The 24,236-nt window shown below is 45.0% G+C and overlaps 1 protein-coding gene across 3 annotated transcripts in view; it reads right to left on the minus strand.

The window, feature by feature from the left end:
- Window positions 1-644: 644 nt before the first annotated feature.
- Window positions 645-24,236, minus strand: part of dner (delta/notch-like EGF repeat containing) — a 35,235-nt gene continuing 11,643 nt past the window's right edge. For 2 of the 3 annotated variants that reach the window (XM_040176548.2, XM_040176557.2), the window contains exons 2-13: window positions 18,565-18,909; window positions 18,356-18,453; window positions 15,715-15,878; window positions 13,824-13,972; window positions 12,775-12,928; window positions 12,040-12,153; window positions 6,686-6,919; window positions 3,645-3,767; window positions 3,390-3,503; window positions 3,081-3,212; window positions 2,594-2,840; window positions 645-1,893 (exon numbers count right to left, since the gene is read on the minus strand). In XM_040176548.2, the coding sequence (XP_040032482.1) occupies window positions 1,782-1,893; window positions 2,594-2,840; window positions 3,081-3,212; window positions 3,390-3,503; window positions 3,645-3,767; window positions 6,686-6,919; window positions 12,040-12,153; window positions 12,775-12,928; window positions 13,824-13,972; window positions 15,715-15,878; window positions 18,356-18,453; window positions 18,565-18,909 (1,986 nt within the window). In that variant the 3' untranslated portion in view covers window positions 645-1,781. Of the gene's footprint in view, window positions 1,894-2,593; window positions 2,841-3,080; window positions 3,213-3,382; window positions 3,504-3,644; window positions 3,768-6,685; window positions 6,920-12,039; window positions 12,154-12,774; window positions 12,929-13,823; window positions 13,973-15,714; window positions 15,879-18,355; window positions 18,454-18,564; window positions 18,910-24,236 lie in introns of all 3 variants that reach the window. The other variant, XM_078098391.1, reaches the window with a different exon arrangement.

Consider the following 24,236-nt stretch of genomic DNA (forward strand, 5'->3'; position numbering starts at 1 on the left):
AGAGGGCATAACTCCGAGCACAAGTCACCAAAGCAGACTGAAGCAAAGGTGAGAGCAGAGACAGCCGGTCCTCCTGCAATGTGTGTGTACGTGCATGTTTGTGTACCCACACACACAATATATGTAGGTGTGTTGGGCGCCATTACCCCAGAGTCTCAGTCTGTATTTAGAGGTGTTTACATGGGGAACATCTGGATAGAGCCTGAGGTCACAGAGGGTGTTCAAATTATTGACTCCATGAAAGGGTTTTCCCTCAGCGGAGGGCTCAGTCCGGGGGGGAGGGGGGAGGGAGGGGGGACGTGGGACGTTGCAGAAAGACAGACGCTGTTGGTTGTTCTTCATTTGGGTTTTTGTTTTTTATAAAAACAAAAAATAATATAATGCGGCTATAATGTTTCTTACACTTTGAGAGTATATCATTTTGGCATCGTCCATAGCAACAGGTGTCAACTGTAAAGAACTGTAAAATAACTCAAATTAAAAAAATGTTAACCCTTTTTAAACAGCCAGCTAGTAAGTAAGTAAATTGACCAAATAAAGATAGATTAAATCGTCCGGCTTGTAGTTTCAAAGTAAAAAGCATTGTTTTGGTACAAGTAGAAGAAAAACATGCTTCACGTGACACAGTAAGCAAGTACTGTGCGTTATGTTCACTTGATTCTTTATTGTTTTCATCATTCAACATAGATAACAGGTAATCGTTAAAACGAGAAGGAAAAAACGGATCAGCTGAGCCTGTTGGTAAAATATTGCTTGAGAGGAACAACACAGCTGCACGGACAGAGACGTTTCCATTGGCAGGACGCAGAAGCACATTTATTCTGGAGTAGAAATCATCCCTCTTAATCTCCGCCCCCTCTACGCCCGAACAACACTTTTTAACACGGTCAATACTAGAGATGAATGTGTACACTAGCAGAGTCGGGTACTCTGAGTTAAACCAACTACTTTTCTGTGTATTGAGAAATATACCGATCTATTATCCTAAATATCACTGATAGACATAGAGCAGGTTGGTAGGGTCACAGCAATCCCACTTTCTCTACTATTCATAATACCATTGAGAAACTTGCATGTAAAGAACAGGACTATATGCAATTATTTAAAAAGAAAATGTGCGTGACTAGTATTTTATACATTTGTATTTAATCTTCTAACCACAAATTACTCTCAAAATATTTGGCACAATCATGACAGCGAGAAATACAACTAAGTGAAAAAAAAAACCACATCAATAAAGGATTTTAAAATAACGCAGAGAGAACATCTAATCTAACCATGCACGAAGTAAGGCAACCTACTGCAGATTTTTTTGTTGTTGTAAGATATAGAAAAAGATACAGTGTATGCACCGAGAGGAGTGCACCTATCTCTACCACCACAGCACGGACTGCTGTCAGCACTGTTTGCTGAGTTTACACGTAGGAATTTAGGCTTTGGGGTGGCCGACCTTGTCTGGTGCAGACTAAAGTCATCCCTGCAGTACAGCAGAGGTTACTGCAGGGCCGCCCATCATCAATGACTTAAGTGTTCTGCTATGCTACAATAAAGCCTTATTGTTGACGTCGACAGGAAAATATATTTGTGTTGTTACGTTCCAGATTACTACAGTACGTCTTGGATTCTTTTTTTTCTCTGCTTTTACATTCAATTTTGTTTTGCTGTTATTTCCTTTCTTAAGAAATACGTGAAGATTTATACTGACATTCTGCATACATATATATGTAAATGTGTGTGTATGCGCATGTGTACAGCTGCTGATGTGTTGGGATGGTTTTGTTCTACAAATCCTTGGTCTTGATGAGGGTAACCAAAGGCTTGTCGTCAGGACTGTAGTCTTCGTAGGCGATGGGAGTGGCATCGTACATGGCTGGACGGGACTTCTTGCCAAATCTGCCCAAGAAGCCACAAACACAACAAATGCATCAATAGTGCATCTTTAAATACATTTTCTCAAAGTAGCCAGTGATACAAATAGAGCGTAGTAACTTAAAGAAAAAAGGTTAATTTAGTGAATTAGTGTTGCACTTCTTTAAAGAGGGACTCAGAACAGAGAGAAAATGAAAGGTCAAAATATATATGCAGCAGAGCCGGTTATGTCTAAGCTTTTAGCTTAAAACCACTCGAACCGACACCTCGTTTAATGCGGAGCTTCTCTGTGTTTGACCCTCCCTGCATTTTAAATGCCACTCGGCTTTAGCCTCGACGTCCACAGATTGTAAATCAGCCTGTCTGCTAGAGATTTAATCTTTCCCATCCAAAGACAAGGTCATCTCCCCTGATAACGGTGACATGCAACTTTATAGAATAACAAAACCCCAAGAAAAGCAACTTTCCATGTGTCAGACTGACGTGAGCTTCCAGCTTCTATTCTTGACCTTGGACACGCCGATTGACCTACTTTTAGTTTTTTCCTTTTACAAGGTCCACATGCTCCAGAAAAGAGGCGACGAGGCGATGGGGCGAGATTATGAACTGACCTTTATCTGGGACCGTTTGCTTCTACATCTTTCTTGAAGGGAAACCCCACCGACACAAAGCTCTCACATTAATTATCGCCTATCCGTCAGCGTATCCGGATCCCGCCACTGACCTGGCGTGGCGGATGGAGGCGATGGCGTTGCTGAACTCGCTGTCGATGCTGCGGCAGTTGTAGAACTCCTGGTATGCGTGGCGCGACGAGCCCTGGTACTCGATGCGGCTGATGCGGCAGATGCCCACAATGAGGATTATGAGCATGAGGACGAAGGCCACACACAGAGCTCCGATGATGATGTAGAGGGAGTGACGCGGCATGTTGGTCAGGGTGTCCTCAGTGTGCGCTTGTTTCCACTGCAGGTCTGAGACGGAGACAAACACGTCACATCGACTTGGAGACTTACGCCGAAGCTGCAACATTACTGCCACTTGTAAACCCTCCACCAACTGTACAAGTGTTGGGGATTCACCTTTCGTCCCAGAAAAGAAGGCAAATCCCCCCATTTTCACCGTGTAAACCAGTTTATGTCCCCACAATAACCCCCCACCCCCCCACCCACACACACACACACACACACACACACAGACACAGGCCGACTTACGGATCTCACAGCTGGGCCCCACCCACCCAGGTGGACAATGACAGGTGAAGCTATTTGATTGGTCAACGCAGGTGCCTCCATGGTGACAGGGGTTGCTCTCACACTCGTTGATGTCGACCTCACACCTGTCCCCTGCGTGGACATGCGAGGTTGTGTTCAATGACCAGCAAGGCAACGCAGACAATAGCAGGAACTAATGCTCACAGCAGTATTTGGACTCCCGCTGAAACCTGTTTATAAATCCAGGTTTGTACGACCGTGTCATGTGAATGTTACTGAGCGGGAGGTGGCACGAGCGCCACTGCTCACCCAGGTATCCGGGTGGGCACACGCAGGAATTATTGAGTCCCGCACTCTCACAGTGGCCTCCATTTTGGCAGTGCATCTTCAGACAGGGATCCTTGTAGATTTCACAGTGTCTGCCTGCACAAACACACGCACAGAACGTGTCCTATGAGAAACCAAGATGCACAACAGTCTCCGTAGAAGTAAAACGACTCACAGGTGCGTGCGCCTGCACCTAGAAAGAATCGCAAACTCTCTCATACATGGATAGATACATACCATCGAACTGTGAAGTGCAGACACACTCGTAGGCGTTGATGAGATCCCTGCAGGTGGCGTAGTTCTGGCAGGGGGCGGACAAACACTCATTGTACTCCTCTTCACAGTACAAGCCATGGTAGCCTTAATGGGACACAAAACAGTACGTAATAATGTAAGCGGCATTTAATAATTAATAATGTGGTATTTTGCTGATGCAACCAGAAAAATGTTTTAACCTTGAGGGTTTTTTGCTGAAAAGCGCGTTGTGAATTCAACTGTGATCAGCAGTTAGTACAAGTCGCTAACTTTTACCGACCTTACTTCTCAAAGGTTGTGGTGGTGCATTTGGAGGTGCCATGGGACCTGCAACCTTGGACTCATGGTGAATACAACGATTAGCCATCACTTTCTCTTTCCCTTTAACGCTGCAGACAGCAGTGTCGTCATGCAGCTCTACATTCATTTCAGATTTTGTTTTCTTCACTACCGGTCCACAGAAAAAAAAAAAGGAAAACCACACAAGGACGCACAAGACACCGCTAATAGTGTATCAACACATGTCAGATCTCCTTATTTAATGAGTTAGGAAAGTGTGAATATATTGTACGGTCTGCATTTGGTCAATGGCGTCGGGCGTCAGGTCACATGACATGCAGTGCACTGGGCTTTCCATTGGATGGCAGCTGTGCACTGAGGCAGGAAAGGGCTGCAAGATCTGAATGCACGGGCCAGCGTTTGAGTAACACTAGTTCTAGTGTTCTAGAGTAACGAGTTCATCTGCTTGTCAGACAATATTTAGAAGTAAAGCAGAAAAGCACAAAGCGTAGTGTCACAGTTTGTGTGCCAGTTGTGAAGATACCCGTATTAGAAAACTCAAGGACACATGTATGTTTTGGAAGGCAAAAAAGACAAATGGTTGTAATGTATGTAAATGCACTGATGTACTTTCATAAACCTGATCACACTCAAAGCTGCTTCTCAGAGCAACAACTTTAGAACGGAAATCACCAGAGGACCGAAGTCCCTCGAGTCCTCGCACGACTAGTGCAGCAATCGGTTTTCTTTAGCTCGGCTCCCACTTTCCTACCAGAGTCCCAGTGATGACAAAGTTTCAGCAAAACCTCCCCAGGCCTCAGCTAACATGTGTTTGGGGAAGGAGAGAGGTGGAATTAATCAGGAGCCCGTTCAGAGCCTCTAGGGTCCCGTCTGTGAAATGCCAGTGAAATGTCAAGTGCTTTTCCAAGAGCGTCTGCTTTCTGTGGGCCGGCCGGTGGGACGGCAGCTCCACGTGCGAGCTGGATTACAGGAGACCTTCTACATATCAGTTCCCCGGCAGCTTTCTTTCCAACAGCCAACCATATATATATATATATATATATATATATATATATATATATATATACGCATATATACAGACACGCACAAACACATTAGCGAGCTTAATCGTAGCAGATAAGCACACATACCACCATGAACACACACACACATACCTCAGACAACAGCTTGCATTCTGATAAGCCAGAAAAAAATCCCAATTTCGGTCTAAAACATTGTGTCTGTTTGTGTGTGTGTAATGTCTGCTAATTACACACCACCGATTTCACCGACCCCATTAGACCGGGCGGTCCGAGTGGAGACGTTCGACTGGATGGAAGCATCTGCTCAACTAGCATAGTCACAGACACAGACAATTGATTGCAAGCCCCGCACACAATTCACCATGACAACCAGACAACAGAGGATGAATGGGAATGAGGTGAGGTAAACGGCAGAGCGATAAAAGCAAGGAAGGACAAAGGGACATAGAAGAAGAAGAAAATATGAAAGAAATGCTAAACAGAAAAAGAATAAGGATCGTTTGGAAGGAAAATAGATATCTGAATAATTGGAACGCAACGTCTCGGCTTGCAGTGACAAAGAGGGAGTGAAAGCCTTTAAATAAACATGAAGAACATCTTTTATTGAGGGATTATGGACTCAAGAAATAATTCAAATGTTTAGGAAACTTTCTCAGGTTGGAAAGAGAGCTAATAGCTCATGCATCATTCAAAAAAACAAATCAATACGTGAAAGAAAGGCTATGTGGCAATTCATCTGTTTTCTACAGATTAAACTGTGAAGATATGTCGATACCTCCCTCATTAAAGCAAGAGAGACAACAAAGCAGCGACTATGAGAATAGGACAATTAAGAGATCCCGTGGCTTCTACCTCTGAGGGACGGGTGGCATGGACAGCAGGAAGGGCAAAGTGTCAAATTATGTTTCTGGTCCAGTGGGAAAGTCTATATCTTACCATTCCATAATTGCAAGATAGTGGATAATGGTCAGTCATCATTCCACTCAATTGATTTCCTCACAGGGGCATCGATGCAAGCGCCGCAATCGGCCCATCTAAAAATAACTCGAGAGGATATTTACCGCGACTCTTGGTTCTGAGCTCCTACTAGAAGCCAGCGTTCTAGCGCTTCTAAAGCCAGGTTTAGGGTGGTGATGCATGCAGAAGGTATCTGCGGATGGCTTTCTTAAAGGAAGCATCAGGCCCCAGGGGTCCGAGGAATCAGGGGTCCCAAGGCAATATCTTCTGTTGGTCGTAATTTATATAAACCACTTTTTTGATGTAAAGAAAAATGTCAGATATATTCTGTTCCTGCTTAACAAACATAAAACCTGCAATGCCGGTTTCCTCTGAGATCTTCTATAATATTTGCGCAGTGGAGTGTCAGGGTGGATCAGTTGAGACGGGGGACCTTTGGGGTAAATGTTGACAGGCTGTCGTCTTACCACAAACACCATTACCACTAGTTCCGGATCTCTATTCAACCGTCTCACGGAGATCCCTCTGAAAGTACCCCTGCAGCAAAAAACACTCAAACTAACATGCGTCTTGAATTAAGTTCGGACTCTATCCCGCCCAAGTAGCCATGCAGCCTGTGACACAACTAAAAGTCCTATAACAGATGCATTTTATGAAGTAGATACTGTTCATCAAAGATATTGATGTCCCACTTTTAACATCAGCTGCCAGCAGCAGCCCGAGAAGCTTTACTAAATAGCTCACCTGGGACACACAGACACCTGTAGCTGTTGCCCACGCTGCGGCAGACCCCATGGGCGCAGGGGTTCAGGGCGCAGAAGTCCACCAGCTGGGCGCACGTGGGGCCGGTGAAGCCCGCTGTGCAGCTGCAGCCGAAGCCCAGGGGGCCGGGGCCCTGGGCGTAGCAGGTCCCGTTGTTGTGACAGGGGCCGGAGGCGCACGGGTCGACCTTCTGCTCACACGTAGCGCCCTGGTAGCCTGCGAGAGAGGGGACGGTGTGAAACAGAGAGAGACATGAGGGGAAAACGACTGGGAACCCGCACAAAAAATAATGAGTCCCCATGTGGCTGGAAGAAGACAGAAGCTCCGGAGTTCTGCCAGCAGCCGTAACATTAACACAACTTGGTGACCTTATCAAGTAGAAACATCAAGCAGCAGAGTTGAGGTTCGAGAGCCGCCCTGTTGACGATTCAGCAGACGTAACCCTTCTCGAATGTATTCATTTTATGGCTTTAGATGAGCCTGCTTGCAGGTGGGCAGAGTGGCACAGCAGGGCCTGTGCTAATGTAGATTAGGCGGTGCAGTGCAACATGTGACATCCACCCTGGCACGGACCCTTCTGTTCACCGAGACGGCCTCGTACTGCAAATCGGCTCTTTGTGGGTGTGTTTTCTTTAAGGGCAGACCATTCCTTCCGACTTAACTGAGTTTAGTCTTTTCTTTGATTAAAGAAAAAACATTTGCACAATTTAAAATAGCATGTTGTACATTTTTATTGAAGGGTAGGAACTGGATGTCTTAGAAGCTTCTCTTTCACAGTTTAAATCGTTATCGGCATCATCCGAGGGCAGCTTTGTTCTATCTGCAGCCTCACTGGGAAAAAAAAGCCAATACACGTCTTTCTCGAGATGTCAAACCAACGTTTTAATGACCGTCCGGTCTTGCTGATGTGTTGTGTGGAATCATGTAGTAAATCACCACATCGGGCGCTTTTATCTCTTCTCTTCCTCCTCGTTGTCAAAGACAGAAACAGGCCGTGAAAGAAGCTCAACAGATACAAAATATGTTGCTGTCGACGGGAAAGACGAAACCATCGCGTGAAAGAGCCGTTTGTGTTGAGTTTCTGGTTGTGAGCTGAAGCCACTGGTTTCCTCCTCACGTCCTCTCATTAGCATGTGAGCCTCTGGTGTTCTCACCCAACCTCCTCGTCTAAAAATAACTTCCTCTCCCTCTGTTCTTCAGCCCTTCTGCTCCTCTGTCTTCACCTCCGTCGTAGAGGAGAAAGGCTCGTGTGTGCGTGTAGACGACCAGCGGTGATATTTACGTTGTGCGTTCATGTGCCGAGTGCACAATCCATCCAGCTGATGGAGAAATCTCTCAAGCATCCATTGATCTGCAAGACTTTATGTCAAGGGCATTTATCATTTAACTGCAGCATAAATCTCCCCCCAAATCTCACCCTCTCTCTCTTTCTCTGTGCTCCCTTTTCACTTCTCTGCCTCCTCCCCCGTCTCCTCTCCCTTTTCCCCACACAATCCCACAGATAGCAGCACACACACACACACACACACACCCTCTCGGATACATTTAAGGTTAGGATTTGTATTTGATCCCCTGTTTGGAATATAGTTGAAAATATATTTGATTTCTAAATGTCTAACCAATAGAGGCACAAACTCACACACGTGGCGACACGGCACCGGGCGCTTCTTCATTGCTGCTGCCGCCGTTCAAACATTCCACTTTAGAAGCAGTCGACGCTTTAAATTTAGCCGGCTCGCTGACGCCTGCGACAGTTCTGACTGGCAGCCACAGAACCGACACGCACACTTCCTCCTGTCAGTGTGTATTAGTGTGTGAGTGAGAAAGTTAACAATGTGGCAGCCTTTAATGATCTGTGAAACTCTTATTTTTAAATGGTATTCCTGCAGGCTTCCTCTACTCATCACTTTGCTCCGAGCCGACCGTAAACACGCAGAGAACCTCTTAAACGTCGGATTTTACAGTTATTTGTTTCAAGTACAATTATTTTTCATTTTAAGCTGTAAACATGTGAACCTGTGTGGCGGTAAGGTGTGATTACGGAGTCCATTTAGTTTTATGATCCCTGGAAAGTTGTTGGGTTTGTGAAATATGCTGTTGACAGGGAAACAAACAGCAGTAAAATGATTACCTTCTATACCTGTGAGGTAAATCTATCTCACCATCCTTCTATACCTGTGAGGTAAATCTATCTCACCATCCTTCTGTGCCTGTGAGGTAAATCTATCTCACCATCCTTCTGTGCCTGTGAGGTAAATCTATCTCACCATCCTTCTCTACCTGTGAGGTAAATCTATCTTACCATCCTTCTATACCTGTGAGGTAAATCTATCTTACCATCCTTCTATACCTGTGAGGTAAATCTATCTTACCATCCTTCTATACCTGTGAGGTAAATCTATCTTACCATCCTTCTATACCTGTGAGGTAAATCTATCTCACCATCCTTCTATACCTGTGAGGTAAATCTATCTCACCATCCTTCTATACCTGTGAGGTAAATCTATCTCACCATCCTTCTATACCTGTGAGGTAAATCTATCTCACCATCCTTCTATACCTGTGAGGTAAATCTATCTCACCATCCTTCTATACCTGTGAGGTAAATCTATCTTACCATCCTTCTGTGCCTGTGAGGTAAATCTATCTCACCATCCTTCTGTGCCTGTGAGGTAAATCTATCTCACCATCCTTCTATACCTGTGAGGTAAATCTATCTCACCATCCTTCTATACCTGTGAGGTAAATCTATCTCACCATCCTTCTATACCTGTGAGGTAAATCTATCTTACCATCCTTCTGTGCCTGTGAGGTAAATCTATCTTACCATCCTTCTGTGCCTGTGAGGTAAATCTATCTCACCATCCTTCTATACCTGTGAGGTAAATCTATCTTACCATCCTTCTATACCTGTGAGGTAAATCTATCTTACCATCCTTCTATACCTGTGAGGTAAATCTATCTTACCATCCTTCTATACCTGTGAGGTAAATCTATCTTACCATCCTTCTATACCTGTGAGGTAAATCTATCTTACCATCCTTCTATACCTGTGAGGTAAATCTATCTCACCATCCTTCTATACCTGTGAGGTAAATCTATCTCACCATCCTTCTATACCTGTGAGGTAAATCTATCTCACCATCCTTCTATACCTGTGAGGTAAATCTATCTCACCATCCTTCTATACCTGTGAGGTAAATCTATCTCACCATCCTTCTATACCTGTGAGGTAAATCTATCTCACCATCCTTCTGTGCCTGTGAGGTAAATCTATCTTACCATCCTTCTATACCTGTGAGGTAAATCTATCTCACCATCCTTCTATACCTGTGAGGTAAATCTATCTCACCATCCTTCTATACCTGTGAGGTAAATCTATCTTACCATCCTTCTATACCTGTGAGGTAAATCTATCTTACCATCCTTCTATACCTGTGAGGTAAATCTATCTCACCATCCTTCTATACCTGTGAGGTAAATCTATCTCACCATCCTTCTATACCTGTGAGGTAAATCTATCTCACCATCCTTCTATACCTGTGAGGTAAATCTATCTTACCATCCTTCTATACCTGTGAGGTAAATCTATCTCACCATCCCGCCTCCGTTGGGCTCTATAGCAGATAAAAACACAGCTTTCGGCCTCGGAGTGATCGCAGAGTTGATGCCTCTATGATGACGTCTGCGACAGTTCCATAATGTCATTTATTGCTTCTGTCTGAGCTGGAATATTGCAAGACGATACGCAGGTGTAATTTATGGAGGTGGGAGGCTGGACTGTACCTGGGCATGTTTACTGCGTGTGCTCGCATTTCTGTACCTGTGGAGGACACTGCGGTATGAATCTACTCAGTTTTTAGTGTAGAGCCTCGTGTATATATTGTCCTTGAGGAACATGAACAAAAAAGCTTTTAACTTCTGCTCCAAACGAAGAGAGACGGGTTCGGGAATAAGCGCTGCAGGAAGAACAAACATGGTTCTCTCTTCGTTTTACATTCTGAACAGAGATTCATACTCTGACTTTTCGAAATGAGATGAAATGTCTTATGATTGTGGACAACACATTACTGCAAAGGAGCTAATTTAAACTTCTTGCGTTTAAAAAACCCCACATGTTAAACATTACATTCTACCTTTGATGAATTTACCCGCAGGCTGTTTACATCTAAATAATCCTCACCTGATGTGTTGATCAGAGAAGCAAACGGGACTTAATGCAGGAGTGTGTGAGAGTTGTTCAGCATCCTGATTCAATTATTGATTCATTATTTGTTAAACAGCGTGTGCTTTTCTGAGAAATCCTCTTGTATGGATTTCCCATTTTGTGTGCACATGCGCTTCTCTCTCTCTCCCGCACGCTTCATTTTGTGGTTGATTACATTCTCGTTCATCTTAAAGAATTGCTCTACTGATTTGATTATTGTGGTTTAACATTTGTTTGTGACCAGTCAGCCAATCACACACAATACCAGCACAAACATTCCTGTTTCTTACTGCGGCGTCTCAGAATGTCTTCTGTGCAAAAAGATCTACGGTTTAAAGCTTTCTGATATTTTAAAGTTGGTCTCTTTGGTATTCAAAGCAGGGAGTATTACAGATTGATTCTCCGTGAGGCTGCATGAAAAATAAGTGCTATAATTTGTCCAACACGTCCCTCGGACCCTTTATCTAACAAGCGGAAGACATTTTTAAAAGTCTCCCTGCATTGATACACTGGCGCTCCCGCGCTCTCATTTAATGAAAAGACCTACGCTGAGTAGTGGATTGTGAATGACTTTCCTCAATGGAGACCGTCAGGTTGTTGCGGTGTGAGTGAGACCCCCTACAGACCCACAATGCTGGCCGGCTGCTGGGAGCTCCACCTGGAACAATGACACAACCTTCCCGCCACCTTTCTACAACCATCTGCTGCGTCTTTATTTATGTGTCACGGGCCGTTCTTATCAACCGCCACAGCTGTATTCTGGGAGGGAATGCACACTACGTGGCGCGCTCTTATTGAGAAATACAGTTTTGCGGCCACAGATTTCCCCAGACGGTCTGATGCAGGTCGCTGAGGCTACGAAGACTAATTAGCAAAGAGGAGGAAGGTTTAAATTAAGCATTTCAGTGGCACAGATATAGTTAAAACCGGAGACAGTCGGTGTAAATTAACTGAAATCAGACTGCAGAAAAAGTGTGAATAGTGCAACGGTGCATGTATTTTCCCCTTCTGTGCAATTCTGTTTTTCACATGGAAACACAAACATCGCAGGGTGTTGAGGCACAAATGCAACATTTGATTTCAAATTTAAAAATAGTGATAGAAAGCCGTCATCAAGTTGGGTTCCTACCTTCGGGGCAATAGCACCTGGGCCCGGCCAAGCTGCTGAAGCAAGTGGCTCCATTCTTGCAGGGCTGAGAGAGGCAATGGTCCACCAGCAACTGGCAGCGCTCCCCTTCATAACCTGGGAAAAAAAACAGACCAGATGTCTGTCATCATAGTCAAACAGAAGTTGAATCCGCTAAAAGTGACTACTTGGAGTACCAGAACTGAAAAGTCGGTCTTCATTTTTTTCCCATATTAGGTTTTTTTTTACAAGCATGTAAATGAATGTCTATTGATTATTGCAAAGATGTTAATAGTCAGCTAATGGGCATCTAACTTAAGATCGATAGGATTATGTTTTTTAAAAAGTCATTAATGACCACAAAATCCACCAATTTGAGCTATATTTACATTTTCTCTGCATGCATCTTTGTTTCCTGTCAACCGGGCTCCTTAGCACAGGGAGCAACAGGTATTCACAAGTCACCTCCGACATTTACCTTCCTGCCACAGGCCCTCACTTCAAGTCAAATAAATCTGACAACGTTAAAGGTCCAACACGCTCTCATGTGTTTCTTTGAGGATTTTCAAAAACAATAAGAGAGGTTCCCTGTTATTTTTACATCTGCATGGCTCCAATCAAAACAACCCGCAGGACCACAGGAGGGCTGAGACTGTTCACGGAGCCTCACACACAGGCGGCTGTGTGAAGCGTTGTTGGTGTATAAAAGCATGCGGCATTATGCGCACAATCACGCACCTGGTGGGCAGGTGCATGTGAAGTTGCGTCCTTCGCCCCCCTGCCTCACGTCGGTGCAGGTGCCGTTACTGTGACAAGGCCGGCGGTGGCAAGCGTCGAATTCCTCACAGAAGATCCCAGTGTAGCCGTCCTCACACTCGCAGAAGAAAGTGCTCTGCAAAACAAGTCAAATCAACGAGCCTTGAAGGTGAAACAAGCGGAGGAAGCGATGAAAGGAGGCGAATCTTGTGAAACAGAAATAATGGGATCGCAGATTGTAAAATTATTCAGTAACATAACGCTGCACTAACAAGCAGCAGTCACACAGTTTGATTTTCTCAAACAGCGAGAGGAGAGATAATGAGAAGAAGAGAGAAACCGTGAAATGGTCTCTGCAACACCTCCCTTTATTTTCTACTTTTTAGCACATCAAGGGAATCTCTTTTAATTCAAGGTGTGGATCTTGTGGCGACTAACGGGTCTCTGGTGGTTCTGGTCCATGTTGCATTGCTGTGTTATATGTTGCATTACTGCATTTCTGTGTTATGTGTTGCATTTCTGCATTGCTGTGCTATATGTTGCATTGCTATGTTATATGTTGCATTGCTGTGTTATATGTTGTGCGCTGTGTTATATGTTGCATTGCTGTGCTATATGTTGCATTGCTATGTTATATGTTGCATTGCTGTGTTATATGTTGCGCGTTGTGTTATATGTAGCATTGCTGTGTTATATGTTGCGTCGCTGTGTTATATGTTGCGTCGCTGTATTATATGTTGCATTGCTGTGTTATATGTTGCGTTATATGTTGCGTTGCTGTGTTATATGTTGCATTGCTGTGTTATATGTTGTATTGCTGTGTTATATGTTGCGCGCTGTGTTATATGTAGCATTGCTGTGTTATATGTTGCGTCGCTGTGTTATATGTTGCGTCGCTGTGTTATATGTTGCGTCGCTGTGTTATATGTAGCATTGCTGTGTTATATGTTGCATTGCTGTTCTGAACAACTTTCGGCTTCATTCACACCAGAGCTTGTGTGGTTCGGATGATAAGAAACATTATTCCTCACCTCAGAGGGCTGTGTGATACATTTGCCTTTGCCGGAGCACTGAGGGTCACTGAAGCTGCTGCCGGGCTCCACGCAGCTGCTGGCTTTCACTGTCAGGTTGAGACGCAGGGTGACCTCCGGGGCAGTGGGGGCGCCCACACGCAACACACCTGCCGCAGGAGAGTGTTCACGTGGCGTTATTATTAATTCATTCTTTACATTTTTAAAATATGTGTTGATACTATTAAATACATAAGCCCCATGTCTTAGCAGAAAAGCTCTCAATTCCAGGCAGGTTTATTATAAGAATAGGCAACCAAATTTATTTCAGACATAAACGTTCCCCAGATGAGGAATTTTCTTCATCAAGCGCCACCACAAGGTTGACATTTATAGATGTGGGTAAATATCTTAACAACTTTTAAAAGAATTTCCAAAAAATGTTTCATGTAGTCCCATCCTCAAGTTTCAATGTATTCATCACTTTGGTTTAGGACTAAATACCCGCTTAGATTATGACCTTCCCATTAGCACTAGCTTTACTTTGTTTTTGTTTTGTGCAATACTGGAATGCTAATACTCACTAAAAAGGTGAATAATATCATAAATATTACTCTTATAAGCATTGTCATTGTGAGCATTTGGGGATTTCGCTGATGTCAGCCTGTGCGCAGCTTCAAAGAGCAGTTACCATGGCTGCAGACTCATAATCTTACTCAAAGATACTTTGGGGTCAGTTCACCTTGCTGCCAAAAAAACAATTAACCCCCATGTGGCCAAAGGTGTTAAGAAAAGAACTGAAATAGAGTGCATGCCTCTTTGTCTCGTCTCTCTGGGTCTAGAAGTTCAGGACATCTCTCGTTATATCTTCAATCAAAGCTGACAGTCATACGGGTGCTTGGCTAAAAATAGCCACACGGTAAATATTAACTGCCATTTTTTAGAGCCTGATCCGAACCAACGGGCTGCGAGTGCACCAATGACGAGACTCTGACGGCGCGAGCTGCTCGGCCAATGAGAGGGCCGACCAAACAACCCCTGCTCCTCTGTCACCTCTGGCCGAGCGATCGTCAGCCCAATGGCGCCCAATGTTTGTCCCGCAGAGACGCAGCTCCATCAAATCCTTACAGCTCATTGCCGACATTCAGGTGGGGTGACGTGCGAGGATGGAAATGCAGTGTCACCGCTCTTCCCTCCTCACTGATGCTTTGCATGGATCTTCATGTTCCTCTGGCAGTTTGACCTTCATCCTTCCCTCGCTCTGCAGCCTCTCTCTCTCTCTCTGCTCCTCTCAGTAATCCCTCTCTGCTTCGCCATCTTTTCTTCTTTCTCGTCCAGTTCCCTTCTTATCTGACTCTCTGCCACCCTCGTTCATCCTTCCTCCCCTCTGATTTAACTCCCCAGTGTCACCTCTCTCTCTCTCTCTCTCTCGCTCTCTCAGGCAATGCAGACGCTGTTTACCTCAAAATTAAAAGTCACGTGAAGGTCGGAAGACAGGCAGCTTTGTGAAACAGCATCAGGTGTTTTGATCACACACAGAGGTCAAGCAGCCTTCCCGCCAAGGAGTCTTATTCTAGGTATCGTGTGAATGTGTGAATGTGCCTGTGTGTAGCACAGTATCAAAATACAGCTGGATTATCAGCATAAATAGATCCCATTTTCTTTCCTTCAATATGCAAATAATATTTTGACTCATTTATGTAAATATTATGCGATTCTCCCCAACGTCATGTCAGGAAGGAACGCAACAGTTTATTTGGATTTAGTAATTCCTCAGGTGTGTTTGGCTCAGTTGCAAATGAGCTGTAAGAGATGAGTCCAATTATCCAATTAAAATAATACACGAGTAACATTCTGTTCAGACTGTGTATATACTGTACATATGCATATGCTTGTATAGGCGACAGCTTACCGAGGAAGTAGTTTTGTCCGAGAGGCAGCGAGCGGTCCGGCACCACCAATCCATCGGGAGCCTGCAGGAACTGCAGTGTGGTGCCGTTCAAAATGGAGGAGCGGAGGAAACCCTCTTCATTCACACACCAAAGCACCGGAGCTCCACTGACATTCACCACCACCCTTAGTTGGAGAGAGATGAAGAGGCAGAGGGAGGGAGGGAGGATGGCGATCAAACAGGGAAGGAGAAGCAGAGAGAGAGAAAATAGTTGAAGTTGAAGATTCTCTGCAGTTTGGACCAAAGCACAAATTTATAGCGAATGTCGATGATCCCTATTTAATTGGTTCTCAGCTGCTCTTTTAGCTGTCGTACTGCAGGTTTGCAGTATTTAGGGTTTAAATGATGGATGTTATCAGGCAAGATGCATTGAAAGTAGTACGAAATGTAACACAAACCGTTAATATTTTGTACATTCAGACAACACTTGATTATCTTCCCGAACGTGCTGAAATAAAACGTCAACAAAATCAATATTAAAGTTGAAATGAATCCTCTGTGTGATCTTCTCTTCTTCATCCAATCCCTAATTGTCAATTTAAGAGCTGACCTGGTCTGCAGCAACGCAGCAGGCGGACAGTCTTTCTGGTCCGACACTTTGTACCGTGTTTGAACCCGGCCCGTTTGTTTCTCCCACCGGGCCCTGAGGGCAGCTCCAGTGATTAATTGCTGTCAGTAGTTTGGCCCTGTGGAGGGGGGGGGTGGGGTGGTGGGGGGGGGGGGGGGTAATTCCTGTTGAACAGTCGGTGTTGGTGGAGGTTATCCCTCATTAAGAGCTCAGACAATTTGTACCAAAGGGTCAATACAGTCTGTAACTACGAGTACAAACACCTCCTTCGACTTCAATGGGTTTTTGTTAAAAGTTAAGTGAAGTTTCTAACACGGTCTGGATAACCTGCCACTTGTTTTAGAGTTTGTGTTCACCTTAATTAAAGGCCATTTGACTAGTGGGGTTAGCCATGTGCGAGTTTATTCAGTCAAGCACACAAAACAGCAGTGGTCATTGCAGACAGAGATCGTCACTCTACTCGGTGAACGTTGTCCAGTTAGAAAATTACAAAATCTGCGCGAAACCTGCTCTGCACGCGTGCATAGGAGAGATGAAACGTTATCAGTGCATCTTGAACAAGAGCCACATTTAAGACAATGTTTAAAAAAGGGGGGTATTTAGAGAAGACTAAACATTTCTACAAGAGCCCCCTTCAGAAGTGCAGAAATGTCTTTCTGTCGTCAGCAGACCAGCATGTAAAAAGCACGGGTTGAAATTGTGTTCTGAAAAGGTGAACCGCTTTTCAAAAAAGTGAAGAGGCTGCCGAGCCTGAAGGTGAAGCTGCGAGCGGCGAGCGACATAATAAGATGGTGGACAAGCCGAAACGAGGTTTCTTTTAAAGATCCTGTGCTCAGCCTGCGGTGCAACGTGGGCAACTCGGACATTCAGAGAAATGCTGCTACAAGCTGACATCAATCATCAGAGGGCAGTTGATGATGCACACGCAGGGTACATGCCGGATTAACTCTGCTCACTACATGTTAACCTTCATCCATTCACACCGACACACGAGCTGTCACCATCAACAGCAAATTGGGTTCAAGCGTGATGCCCGTGGATGTTTGGAATGGAGGAACCTCCACACATCTACAGCAGATTAATATTCATGTTTGGATGCCTTTTGCAATTAAGGATCCTCACTGATTTAAAAACCCTCTACACTTCTGAAAAGAACATCACATATTTACAAAAACAAATTCAAAAATAATCTGTGATTTTACACTCTAGGTATAAAAAATGAATATTATGACTACACCTCTGGAGAACTTTTCAGTCAAACACAAGCATGAAATAAATGACAGCAGCTGCCACCTTAAAATAGCAGTTCATTACTTGCGTCCTTGTTGCCATTTTATTACTGTTATTTTAAGGTGATAATTGTTGAGAGAATTGGTGGCCAGTTAGTCATAAATAATTGAATGCATCAAAACATTTACATCAGACTATTCTCTTTAATGATCAACATTCTCTTCGATAGTGTGAGTCTCTCTCTCTCTCCCCCCTCGGGGACACAAGAGCTCTATTACATTATTATCTGCCTATGATAACACTGTTGGATAACGGCTTAAGTTCCAAGTGGTACATTTGTGTTTGTATACGAGTGTCCTTTACTGAACGCGTCGGGTGCCGTCAACCCTGATTCTCGGCTCACTGACGGATCAGAAACAAATCCACGTCGGCCCGCCGCTCGAGCGCCGCGTGTGAGCTGCCGAGGTGAGAGGCTTTTCTGACAATAGCCACATCCGAGTCAACGTAAGTTGAACCGAATCAGCTGGAGATTGTCAGTTGGTGTTGACATTACCTTTTAATAGAAAAGCACACCTACCCAGTATGTGCAATTTAGTTTATTCATAACGAAATAAGTGTGGAAGAATTAGATGTATGGCCTTGAATGAGCTTAATCAGATTACTGTTACAATCATTACATTTACAGCAGGACGGTATTTAAACATTGCAGTGCACTAGTAGGGGCCCACAGCAAAACCACCGCCCCCCCGGAGCCCCCGGCTGTGCTGCAAGAGGAAAGCAGGCACTCACAACAGTTACTCTTACTTTACAGCGGTCTCCTCGGGCACTTCCAGGGACAGAGTCAGAGTTCCTGATGTCAGCTCACACAGCTCAGGACTCACGCAGTGCAGCCCCTCCGTCACCTGAGGCGCACACACACACACACACACACACACACACACACACACAACATGTGTCATGCATTTCAAAGATAAACCCACAGGAGCTGACGTTTGGCGTGGCAGTCATCTCACCCTCTCCGCCTCCCACGGCACCACCAGCACCCTCTGACCGGGTCTGGGTTGCCATGGCTGCAGGGTGGGAACTGGCGGCGCTGTGGTGGAGGAGACGGTGGTCGTCTGTGGCGGCTGAGTGGCGGCCGTGGTGGTGGGGGCCACGGGGGTGGCCGGCTCGGGGGCGGAGGGGGCGGCGGGCTCCCATTCGGCAGCCGGCAGGTCCAGGAGGATCTGATCGCACCTCTCCCCCTCGTAGCCTTCGGTGCACTCGCAGGTGTAGGCCGGTTCCACCGCCCCGCCAAGGTCGCTGCGGCTGCAGTTTCCATGGAGACAGGGGCTGCTGGCACACGGGTCTGTGAAAAACTGAAACGGCAGAGGAAATAAATACAAAGTGGCAGAATAAAAAAAAGGACATTATCATCTAACTGTGTTTTTTCACCACCGTCCTCCACGCCGAAGGGACACCTGTGCTTTTGTCTTTTGCGACACAACGAAGAAGAATTTAAATGTGAACCTGGCAGCCGGCTTCGTCTTAAATGGGTCATGGTGGGTCATTAAAGCTGTGTGGAGAACAAGAAAGTGCCGCCATGATTACTCAGCTACTTCTTTTATTGCTCACTGACTCAGCTTCCTTTATTTACGGCAGTCATTTATTTCATTACATTTTGTCTCCATGTTCCTGACACACACACACACACACATTGTCCCCAAACAAGGTTTCCCTCCGTCATGCACCAATAAAAAAAGCATTCTGAACCTTTATGCTGGTTCCCATCAATGGTTGGTCATATTTACAGGTGAAAAGGGACTCAGGTCATGAAGCTTCCTACACTGTGTTGCCTTTCAGAGCTTAAATCTATAATCCTGCTACCTCGAATTCACCCCGGACCAACTGAGGTATCTGCAGCTCCAGCTGTCTGATTTAAATGTGTTCAGGCAACGGTTTTAATAAAAACACAGAGCAAAAGCAAAAGCAAAAGAGAGGGGCGAACAGAAGGAGGGAATTGATGTGTGAGTCTGAGAGAAGCAGCGAGAGGCAGAAACAACAGATCGTCATTGACAGTCGGCTCTCTCTCTCTCCCCGACCGAGTCACAGCTCATTAGCGCTAAATCTCTCTCAGGTTTCCACTGGCGGCGCCTCCATCAAACATTGTCTTTGCTCTGAAGCACAGCGGCCCCGACCGTCCCAGCGCGCCGCTCGCCGGTCTTTACACGGTCTGATGCTCGTATCTCCTCTCTGACGGCACCGGGGATCGACTTTATCGGGCCTTTGGAGGACAGCTGGGTGAGAGGACACATTGGAATCCAGCTCATGAGCTTTTTCATCCACAGCGGGACGTAAATACAAATATATATAAATGCACATGCATCATTGTTGTTGTCTTAACATGTGAACACCGGCTCATTAATGCAGATGAGGATAAATGTAACAATTGTTTTTGCATACTTTTGGTGGTTGTTGCAAAGCACCATTAGTAGACATGTGCTTCCTTACCCACTGTCCTCCTGCCTGATGTTGCTTCCTATTCTTCCCATAAACTGCTCACGTGACTCTGGGAAACCATGCAAACCGATTTCCTCTATAAGCAGCTGATGATAACTCACATTAGTCCCCTTATGTATATTCCCTCATAGACCGAGCGAAGGCATTCTCTCTCAAATGAATTGCCTCACGAGGTGCTGTGATTTACGGCATCTGCTAATTGAGGATGTTCACCCTGAGCAGGAGGGATCGATACAGGCGGACGGAGCGAAAATGCAAAACACTTAAGCCAATGGGATCATCACTTTAAACCGGTGGAGGAGCTGGATGAGTCTGTTAATGTGGACAAGACACACACACACACACACACACAGAGTGAGTAACCAAAGAGACAAATGGATAGGAAGCCTAGATGAGGCGATGGGCAGAAGTGTCCTTGAGCAAGGCATTACCGTAAATCTCAACCAGCTCATCTGAAGCTTCCTTCTGACCTCAGAGAGTTAAAAGAGGATTTCGGCATATTTCGCTCGTGATCTGTGAGAAAAGAACTTCTTCAAGAACCTACCCGTGAAAGCATCATAGCTGGTCAGCCATTTGGTGGAGCCGCATTGGGAATGTTAAGCGTTAACCAAGTGACAAAAGTGCCCACATGCTTCTTGACTGGGTGTGTTTTCCCCGGCGTGCTATGCTCTTAATGCCACAGTGAACAGTGACAGACACTGAGACTCTCTGTTTCGGTCAGTTTAGCGTTAGCGTCTAGTAGCAGCCACTGTAGTTTACCGTAGCAGAGCGTTTGCTCCCATCAGGCAGATCTGCAGGCAGCAAGTGAAGCTACAGCCGGTTCATAGCAGCGGTTAACTTGTCAAGCAGTTTTTGGAAAATAATTTAAGACTGCAGGAGTTCACTGTGACGGAGACATCGTTTCAGCCAATGACACACGTGCAATTAATGGGAAAGGCAGCAGTGACTCACACTGCACACGAACAGAAAGCCTGAAACGCACACAAAGAGTGGATAAAGTTTCAGAGGACACAAAGAACTGTTATTAAAAACTGCCATTTTTAAACATCAGTCTGCAGAAGACACAAACGAACACAGGACGTGAGGTGAGGAGCTGAAATGGTCGCTCGGCGCCTCGTCTGAAGAATCGTTCCGCAGCCCCTTTTATAGCGACCAACATGTGTTGCCATGGCTACAGTGGCTCGGTAACGCGAGTGCAATTAGCAAACAGTACTATAGACAGCGTGTGTTCTTTCATGCCCCCAACGTACCAGCTCCAGGCGCACACACACACACACACACACAGTGTATGAATATTTGCCCATCATGCCTCAGAGAGACAATCCATCCTAAAATCCACTTCATCATCGTCTGGGCTGTTTGTCACCATTTGCCTCCCTCTGTCAGGGTGAACCCTCCCAGCTCTCACACACACACACACACACACACACACACCCCCAATGGGGAGGGAGAATAGATACAGATGGCATTTAATAATCCCTCACTCATAAAAGCACTCGCTCACAAATGAGGAAAACGTCTCCACGTGAGACATTTGTGTTGTTGCAGGTCCCTCCTCCTCGCTGACATGGTTTCTGTGTTTGTGTAGTGATGCACAGTGCGCCGGCATGCGAAGGGGCAGCTTGAGAATGAGCAAACAGCAAGATTCATTTGAGAAGTATTGCGAATATGGCGTTGGGCGTTTAACCTTCTCAAGATAAAACATCAGTTTGAGCATTCGACCCTTTGAGGTTCTGCTCGACCGTTTGTCAAGAACTGTGTTCTTCAGCGAGCTGCAGATCACAGTTTCCTTCATCGAACCGGCTCCCACAGCTCCCCCGCTTCGCCGGCGGGCCCTTTGGTCTGAACCCCAAACGACCCACACACACGTTATATGAAGGAACGACTTGACACCGACGAGAGCAGACGTCCAGACGTCATCTAGAGGACTCGGGGGCTTTGCCGCAGTTTAGGATCAGGAGCACTTTATTGCTCCCTGTGGGTAAATTCGTATGATGGGGGTTGTTTGCTGTTAACAACGTCAAGTTGTTATACTTCTCCTTATGTGAGAACTTGAATACGTCACCCGATGCCATTCTGAAACATAACATATAATAAGTGATACATATTTTTTCATTATTGTTATTATAACATAATAAAGCAGTCTGACTATCAGTGTGTTGAAAACGGTCTCGTATTTCATGCATTTAATAATGGGAGACAGCTGAAAATTGATGCCTCTGATCCGTCGTCTTCTTCAGACTGAGCACGTATTTGCAAACCGTTCACTGTTTGCTGACTTCAAGGCTACAGAGAGAAACTAGAGCATCTCTCTGCACTGCGCAACCTTAGAGGGGCAGAACAAATACGAGAATATATATGGTAGCAGGGAGAGTACAACACGGGGGCCGTGTACCTTGCAAGTCCCACAGCTATAACAACATAATTCTCCACCGATCGACAGCTGTGAAACGCACCGCAACAGAACTACACAACTTTAACAGCCAGGGAGCAAAAAAAACACGTGATCACGTAATCAATCGCACAACAATTAGCTGGATGAACCAAATTAAACTTCCATGTAGCCAGCGGTAATTTGTATCTGGAATGTGCACTGGGTAATGAACATTTGCAATCAAGCTAAAACCAAATATTTAATTCATGACGGTGACAAAATAATACTTTAAGTTCATCCCTCAATAGTCAGTATTCCCACCAGCCGGCTCCCAGGAGGGCTGAGCCCTGTAGCATGTGATTCGATCACGTAGAGAACCCCAAAAGATCCAGAGGAGCATTTCAAACTCCCACCGGTATGTAATAAGCTGCTGTGAAAATATCAGCCTTCATTCAGCCTCAGGAATATATGGAGGAACAGTACACGATCCGTGGGTACAAGTCCCAGGAAAATGTTTCACTTTCCCCCAAATGCCTCCCTGACTTATGAGAAGGTGACTCAGGGATTCAAACGCAACCGAGCGGGAGAAGTGCACCGAATGAAGCACTAAACAAAACAATGAAGGCGGAGAGCCAGGATTCAACCAGGCGAAGAACCAAGATGGAAGCTTTAACCAATTATGAGACACATGGGGCTAAATGTTCAAATGTAGTATAAAGTATAGTGACTGTATGCTGAAAAGGAACAATGCTAGTTGATGCAAAATCTGTGGCAAACATTTCTGTCCTTGGCAGAAAAAGTGACTTTTTTTCTTCACAGGCCAACGGATGAAAAAGGTTCATCATTTTTAATATGCGCTCATTTTTATAAAACAAGTCAGATGGAAACCCAGACTTGGAATTTGGCTGGTGGCAGGTTTTATTATCAAACCCTACGAATTACATTTGCATAGTTTTGAAGTCTAAAAAAATTGATTAGAAAATGATGGACAAATAGTTGACATCAATTATATGGATGAAATCTGCATGTTTTGTCTGATGAAATAAATTAATAAAGTCTGTGTTTGAGGGGCGGGGCTTAGCAAAGGGTCATGTATAATACCGTGAAGTGTGAATGTTAAATAAGTTTACCTGACCAGAAAATGCAGATGGTTGTTGGTTTTTTTTTCTACATTTTCAAATGAGAAAGTTTATGCTTCTCCTTCGCCTGCGACCTCATCGACTCAATAATATCCAAAGACAGGGTAATGTGCTGTCTACGGCTTCGGGATTAGCGTTTAAGCAATATCCTGTTAGAATCCCAGAGCAGACATTATTGTTACGGTTTATTACACCCTGTCAGTCAGAAAACCAGCCAGCATGAAACCCCTCATGATCCAAACCTGCGACTCCTGCTGTCAGCACAGAAACGAACTTAAAGACGAGAACGAGACTTCCTCCTGTTTCTATCAATGAACCAGCTGCTGATTCTTAGGACGTGCTCGTCAGACTTTGTTGGTGTATTACTTGGGACGGTGGTTACTTTTACAACAACCCTTTCCGTCATGGTCGTTGAAATTGAGACATTCATGAATGAAGAGAAATGAGACAGACACTTATCTTCCCACAGAGCCGAATGGGAATAACCATCAGGGTTTCATCTCGGGACTCTTGGGAATATTTTGATGCTCTTGTCATATGAAGGACCAACAGATCTATTTTAGGGGGCCGCGCCTTAGATTGAAGAAGCCCAACTGTGTTAAATGTCCTCAGGCTTTTGCCTCTTTAGTGCAAAGCAGACAGACATGAATCAAACCAACAACTAAGGAGAGTG

The sequence above is a fragment of the Gasterosteus aculeatus genome, chromosome 1 (assembly GCF_964276395.1).
Source record: "Gasterosteus aculeatus chromosome 1, fGasAcu3.hap1.1, whole genome shotgun sequence".
In the NCBI taxonomy this organism is placed as follows: domain Eukaryota; kingdom Metazoa; phylum Chordata; class Actinopteri; order Perciformes; family Gasterosteidae; genus Gasterosteus; species Gasterosteus aculeatus.